The sequence below is a fragment of the Apodemus sylvaticus genome, chromosome 5 (genome assembly GCF_947179515.1).
Source record: "Apodemus sylvaticus chromosome 5, mApoSyl1.1, whole genome shotgun sequence".
In the NCBI taxonomy this organism is placed as follows: domain Eukaryota; kingdom Metazoa; phylum Chordata; class Mammalia; order Rodentia; family Muridae; genus Apodemus; species Apodemus sylvaticus.
Window position 1 is genome coordinate 149,875,408 of NC_067476.1, and position 7,765 is coordinate 149,883,172.

General features: G+C 44.5%; 1 protein-coding gene across 1 annotated transcript; it reads left to right on the forward strand.

Annotated features, from left to right (window-relative positions):
- Window positions 1-1,593: 1,593 nt before the first annotated feature.
- On the forward strand, window positions 1,594-2,411 carry LOC127684739 (seminal vesicle secretory protein 5-like). Its single transcript, XM_052181610.1, has 2 exons — window positions 1,594-1,666; window positions 2,116-2,411. The coding sequence occupies exons 1-2, from the start codon at window positions 1,594-1,596 to the stop codon at window positions 2,409-2,411; spliced, it is 369 nt and encodes a 122-aa protein (XP_052037570.1).
- Window positions 2,412-7,765: the final 5,354 nt, after the last annotated feature.

Consider the following 7,765-nt stretch of genomic DNA (forward strand, 5'->3'; position numbering starts at 1 on the left):
CATTGTAAGGGCAGCTGGTTAAAACCATCATGGGGAGTTCTCCCCCCCCCCAACAAAATATGCTCTTCAGAATCTAGGGGTGGGGAGCATCGTGTGGGTAGAGTGTGAGGAGAAGTAATGAAGGAAATAGGATGGTACAGGTGACCTAAGGGGGAAATGGGACACACCTGGAGGCATCTAATTAGGGAGGAGGGAGGAGATGAATACAAAAGAGGGGAAAGGAGAGTCATGTAAGTGTAAGGGTGTTTGAAAGTCTCTTAAAGAACTGTACTATTGATGATCAATCTAAAAATTCATGTAACCTAAACTGTATACACACACATATACAGTTTAAATGAAAGCTCTGGCAGTTCTCCCCAAAAGCCATAGACTAGTAAACAGAAACTCCAATACCAGTCATGAGAAACTCTCTTTTGACTTGTTGATCGGGGTTGCCCAAGAAACTCCCTAAACATTATAGGCTCTTGCTGTTGTCTTTGGTTTCTCCCAGAGAACTGGAAGGTCAGTCTCTATTGCTGAAGACAGCAGACATTTAAGACGCAGGGCTTAGAGACCCTGGAGCTGGAACTGACCTGAAAGCCTCCTTCCTGGGGCCAAGTTCTCATGGGATGAAAATGCCATGCATGGTTCCAAAGGAATGAGGCGAAAAATAGTCCTACCTAGGACGGAGATGCTTACCAACCACAACAATGGGCAGAAGGTGAGATTACCCTAACTGCAGTAGAGGCGTCCATAACTTGCCAGTCACCAGTGGCTATCTAATTGGACTCAAGACCCACTCAACTAGATGGAATCATGACTCATACTAGAAACCCATAGTCCTTACCCCACATCAGGGAAACTTCTCTTTGTGACAGAGAACATTACAGAAAACCACAACCACGCAAAATGCAAGTGTAGAGCCCAGTTCCTACTGACATCTATAACACAGCCCTCACACCTAGGTTCTAGGTTATCATTTTGGGAGAGTAGGCAGGAAGATTGTAGGACACAAATATACAGAGAGTTTGCTGCGAGATTGCATCTTCTAGAAAGGTCAGAAGCTATTCCCGCACAGTCTCACAAGCATGATTACCTCAGTTTGAGCTGAACATGGACAAAACCAGTCAACATAACAAAGTGGATGGGGAAAGCCTATGCGGCCTCAACCCTAGACCCATAACCTCAGGCATGGTTCTCAGGCATGCTGAGACCAGGAGAAATCATTTTCCCCAGTGAAGAGCATACTAGTGGCTTATCCAATACTAAATGCTCAGCACTGGAAATATGTACTTACTAATAGAAATATATAGACTGAACAGGTTGTATGTAGTAGTGTATTTAGGGACATGTATATAATAATATGTTCAAGAAGTAGAGAGGTCACTGTTGGATGTTCTCAAGGTGAAAAGGAAGATTTCTAAGAAAGCTCTCATGTTGTGTCCTTGGAGAGGTCCAGGAAACAGTACCAAGACTCCTACTGAGCAGAGAGAAGGAAGCTGACATTGGCCGATAAGAAAGGTCGTTTGCCTTCAAACCTGCAGGCAAGGCCAGTCAGGAAATATATAAAGGAGAGCCTCAGCTCCACTCTCAGCCAAGACCATTCCTGGCAAGATGAGTCCCACCAGCTTCTTCTTCCTTACGGTGCTCCTCGTTCTGGTGACAGGAGCAGCTGCAAGGCCCCGTGGTGAGTGGCAATTTTGTTCTATGGGAAAGATGTTTGAGAATGATGTTCTCAGAAGGGTCTGCCCAGAGTCTTCAGAATGCTGTCTCCACAGGGCTTCTGTCCCTGAAGGAAACTGAGTCTGTTCAAGCCTTAACCACAACCCTACTGTGAATATCCATAACTTGATAAGCAAAATGTTGGTACCAAGGGCTGAGGGGGGTTTTGTCATCAGCTTCAGGTAATGTCCTCATTGTCAGGAGGGGGCTGTTTGACAAGCAGATCCGTGCAATTTCTAACTAGGCTAAAAAGTCAATGGCTTTAGAAACAACAAAACAGCAACAGGGTACAGCCAAACACAGGCCCACAACCAGCACTGCAGCACAAGCTCTTGATGGAGTCCTGATGCACAAATGATCCAGAGTCCACAGAAAGACGGACATAGAGAATGAGACATGCTTTTCTCTCAACAGAAAAATTCTCTCAATCAGCTGAAGACCCTTCTAGTAGTAACATGGGTCTAAAGATCCGGGTGAGCAGCAGGGGATCAAGTTCTGCCTCTGAGGAATACAGCCGAAGTGAGGACTCCTGGAGTAACTTGAAATCAAAACGTCCAAGCAGTGTCAGCAGTGAGAGCTCCCATGAGGAAAGCAGTAGCGAAATGAGCAGTAGTAGCAGCAATTTTGGTCTCAAAATGAAAGCATCTCAAGGAGGAGAAGGAATGGGTTCCTTTAAAACCAAGGTCAAGAGCCGGATGAGTGTCAAATAATGTGTTCCCTGTCTAACTGAGACTGGAGCCAATATGCAGGTAAGTGTATCACCAGGTGAAGGTTTCAAAGCTACACACCCTTATTCGCTGAGCCATTGTGGCATTGTGCACGTCAGTAAAATCGCAGTGACGGGAGGCAGGGAAGGCACCTAGCAGAGCAGACAAAGACACCCGAGCTGTGACTGTCCTGAGTTCCTAGCCTCAGTGGGTATCATCCACAGTGTTCCGCGCGGTCTAGCAAGTGTTAAAAATCAAGCAGGCTCCACCTGGGCAAAGCATATGTGCAAGCTTATAATAGAATCTTGTCGCTTCTTGTGTTACGCTTGGCGAAAGTTCATTTCATGTTTCTCATAGTACAAAATATTGTGGCCCATACAATCTCCTCATGTCTACACAGCCCTGAGAGAAACAGTGAGCTCTTTCCAAGGTCATAGCTCCAAGAATTTCCTTCCTCTTTCCCCTCAACAAAAGAAAGAGAAATGTGTCTGTGTGGGACACACCAGAGATGAACTATAGTAGTGCCTGCAGTAAAGGGAGCCCCAGAGCCGTGGAACCTACACCAAATAATCCCTCTTGTCTTCCCTGTCCTCTCTCACAGGTTGTCCCTAGGCGTCACTGAACTGAGAGAAGTCTATGATGTCTTCAGGATCCAGGCTCCCATGAGGCCTAGAAACAGCCCGTGCTCCTCACTTCCTCCTCACACTTGTTTTCCTTAAGATTCCTAAACATGACAATATTCAAATTCTATCTTTTCAATAAAAAAGATACTATTCTGCATCATTATCTCCTGAAATCTCTTGCTTCTGCAGCACAGGGCCTGGGTGGGATTCCTAAAATTACCAGTTCTGCAATTAAAGGAAGTGCCCTTCTTGTGCCCATAGGGTGAGTTGTATTCAGAGACACATTTCCTAGACTCTGAATAGAAACTCATCACTCAGTAGAAGGCACTGTAATTCTGCCAGTCAGTGTGTACACCATTTATCTTTAAGCCCGGTTTGCCTCTCTTCTTAGTGGGGCTTCAAACTAGTAACCTGGAAAATGCCAGAGGAGACACGTTCCTTTAGAACATGGCAAATACCTCATCTCCCAATGCCTCCAGTTCCACCAGACCATAGTAGCACATCATAATATAGATTCCTTTAAGATCCAATTTCCTTAAGTGCAGTACATCAAGTACCTAGCACTTATGTAATGAGTCAGTGCTAAACGATGTCATCTGGGAAGAATCACACCACAGGTCTAGCTATGGTGGGAGAGAGGGATATCTACAGAGCATAAAACCTGATGCCCGTATGCCTGTCTTTGAAAATATAAGCCCCCCACCCCCCTGCAGCTGTCTCTGTCACCAGAACGAGGAGCACCGTAAGGAGGAAGAAGCTGGTGGGACTCATCTTGCCAGGAAGAGTCTTGGCTGAGAGTGGAGCTGAGGCTCTCCTTTATATATTTCCTGACTGGCCTTGCCTGCAGGTTTGAAGGCAAACGACCTTTCTTATCGGCCAATGTCAGCTTCCTTCTCTCTGCTCAGCAGGAGTCTTAGTACTGTTTCCTGGACCTCTCCAAGGACACAACATCAGATCATGCCCAGAAATCTTCCCTTTTACTTTGACAACATCCCATGGTAACTTCTCTACTTCCTGAACATATCTCAGTTCAGAGTGGGGAAGAGACTTCGGGCTGTGGAGCCTTCAGGACTTGATCAGGCCTTCATTCTTCAGCTCGGTATCTCTTCCAAGATGGCATCACTGAAATCAGTCACAGACAGCCCTGGGCTTGAGTTCTCAGAACTTCCCTCACGCACAGAGCTTCTATCTGAAAAGGAGTGAACACAGGGGTGGAAGGGCCCAGGGAGACATGGTGCTGAGAAGTATCCAGAGAAAGGAAGTTTAAACAGTCCCTAGAGGATCTCACTTAGAGTCTTCATCTAACACTAGTAGGGCCTTTACTTTAGTTCAGAACACTGCAGACTAGACTCAATAAATAAATAAATAAATAAATAAATAAATAAATAAATAAATAAATAAATAGTGCGGGGGGGGGGGGGGAGTCTGCCCTGACAGGGTCAGGTGCTGAGGTGGGATGACAGCCAAAGGTTGAGGAACTATGGTCTCTAATTCTCTCTTACTGTTCTGGAGGCCCAGAAGTTGATGGCTTCTGGCAATTTCTCTCTCTGTCTCTGTCTGTCTGTCTGTCTGTCTGTCTGTCTGTCTCTCTGTGTGTGTCTCTGTCTCTGTTTCTGTCTCTCTGTTTCCCTCTGTGTGTCTCTGTCTCTCTGTCTCTGTGTGTCTCTGTGAGTCTCTGTGTGTCTCTGTCTCTCTCTGTCTCTCTGTCTCTCTGTGTCTGTCTCTCTCTGTGTCTGTCTCTCTCGCTGTCTCTCTCTCTCTCTCTCTCTCTCTCTCTCTCTCTCTCTCTCTCTCTCTCTCTCTCTCTCTCTCTCCCTCACCCCTACTATCCAAGGACCAAAAGCTGATGGCTTCTGGCTATTAACTCCTGCTGATAGCAGCAGGGAATTAAGTAAAGAAACTTAGTTTCTTGGATTCTTTTCCCTTCAACTCAGGGGCCAGGGAAAACACTCCATGAAAGTTCATCTTCATATTGATCTGCAGGAAATTTGCCCAATAGGGTGGGCTATCACTCAGCATGTAGTCACACCAGACTATGGGCAGTGAGGGTCTCCTGGTGTCCACTCACACGAAGCCACTTAAATGAGGAGTGTGTCAATGACAAACATGAGAAATCACATCAGTTACAAGGAGCAATCCTGGAACAAAGTCTCTGGGGCTGTGCCTCACCAATGCGCACTCAGCGCAGCTGATCACCATGGCAGGCCATCTCCAGGGAGCTCACTCGCCCACTGCAGCTCTTCCTTCATGGTGTCTGCCCAAATAGATAAAAAGAAAAAGATAGAGATACACCAACATTGAATGCAGACCTGAAGTTTATAATCCTAATTATTGACAAGTGCCCAGTGCTCTTCAACACTTGATGTCGGCTCAATGCAGAAACCGTCGCTTTGTTACACGTGCAGTGAATTCTACTACCCTTGATGTCAACAGGCCAGTAAGTTTTGTTGTGGTTTTAGCTGGAGGATGGACAGAGACACTTTCCTCAAATGTTTGTATGTGTAGTGGAGGGAGAGGAAAAGATCTGCTCCCTGGAGTGTGAGGAGAGAGGTGGAGATGTTTGAACAGGAGTGGAGACGCTACTATTGTGAGTGACCAGAGGAATGGGTATTGGGAACGCAAGAAAGAAAGCTGGCTGATTCCTTCACAGGTTCTCATCATGACGTCTACCTGTAAAATAGTGTGTGTGTGTGTGTGTGTGTGTGTGAGAGAGAGAGAGAGAGAGAGAGAGAGAGAGAGAGAGAGAGAGAAAGATTTGTGTACTAAAGAGATGTTATAGGGAAATAGCTAATAGCAGTATAATTCCTTATGACTTTTATGACTTTTTCAGACATCTTTATTTCTATTTTACCCCCTCTTCTTTTTCTATATTTTTCTTCCTCTCTACTCCCTAATTAGAGGCCCCCTCTTTTTTTTTTCCTATTTCACCAAAATATTGCTTCCTGGATTTTCTTTAAGTTTGGTTTGCTGGTTATAATTTTTTAAAGATTTATTTTATGTATGTGACTACACTGTAGCTGTCTTCAGACACACCAGAAAAGGGCATCAGATCCTATTACAGATGGCTATGAGTCACCATGTGGTTGCTGGGAATTGAACTCAGGACCTCTGGAAGAGCAGTCAGTGCTCTTAACAGCTGAGCCTTCTCTCCAGCCCTGGATATAAATTTTTAGGCTGTTTATATCATGAAAAGTTTTCTTTCTCCTCAATTATGGCAGATAGTTTTGTTGGGTATATTTTTAGGCTTATATTTTACAAAACCTATTTTAATAAGTGTACTGAAATACTTTAACCTTCCCTCTAGCCAACTGCCCACCAGAGGTAGTGGAAAGGAAAGTTACTAGGGCAAAGGAGGATGTGGACCTGTTTAGAAATAGTTCTTTGGGGGGTGATTCCAATCTTCATTGTCAGGATATCAGCAGTTCAGTTCACACAAATCAGCTGCAGTAGCTCAATCTACTTGCAAACACCAATGCAAGTTTCATTGCAAACAGCAATGAAAGTTTAATCCAGAAGAAAACCAAGGCTCTGTCAATCCTCCTGAGTCCAGAGACGTGGCAAGAAGCCACTGAAACACCATCAGTTCTATGGTGCATTTCTCTCCCCGAAGTCATGAAAAACAACATCAGTAAAGAAGGCAAGGCAAGCCAATGCTAGAGTGTCATCAGCAAAGACCAGCATCAGCAAGGCTCAACAAAGACCAGCAGAGTGGCAAGGCGAACCAACACCACACAGCCCCACCCACTGTCGAATGGGTTATATTTATACTCTTTCCAAACACCACATGTTCTCTCAAGCATCTGCTCTGGCAAAACATCACATGCCCTTTCCCAGGTGGCTTCCAGAAAGCATCACACATCTGTTCTCAGCAAAACATCCTCCCACGTGTCTGTTTCAACAAAAACATCCTTTTTTAGGAGATAGTTTCCAGGAAAACATCACATGACACAACTGAGTCTCCACAGAAACCAGACATTTCAACTTCATATATTAGTCTAGGCTGTCCATTGTAGCCACTTAAGACTTGGAATGCATTGCTCCAGGATCCTCTGGCTTCCAACGTTGCCATTGAGAAATCAACTGTTATTGCGATGGCTGTTCATTTACACGTGACTTTTGTGTTTTCTCTTGCCACGTTCAATGCACTTTCTTTGTTATGTATACCCTATGTTTTAACTGTGATATGCTGTGGATATTTTGGTTTCTGGTCTTATCTGTTTGGTGTTGTGTGCCTCTTGTGTCTATAGGGATGTGCCATTCTTTAGCTCAGGGAAGTTTTCCTCTATGATCTTGTTGAAGATCTGGTCTTCAACCATTGACAAGATTCTTCTCCCTTATTTATGCCTATGACTGAAAGATTTATTGTTGTTTTTTTAAGATATCCCACATTTCCTGTATGTTCTTTAACTGGTTGTTTTTTCATATTCTTTGCTTCTTTGGTCTAGGTCTTCTATTTTGTCTCTGAGTGCTGATATTCTGTTTTCTGCTTGGCTCATTCTGCTTGTAAGGCTTTTCTTTGAGTTTTCTAGTTGAATTACTGGATTTATCAATTCCATCCTCATTTCAACTTGATTTATTTTCAATGTTTTTATCCCCTGATTGAATTCTGAGCAGAGGCTTAGAAGTAGGCTGTAGCATAGGCAGGGGTGGACAAACAAAGCTGTGACACTGGATGTGAGACCCCAGCTAGATCTGGTGGCCGGAAAGAAGGTATAGAAGAGGAGGTTCAGGAAG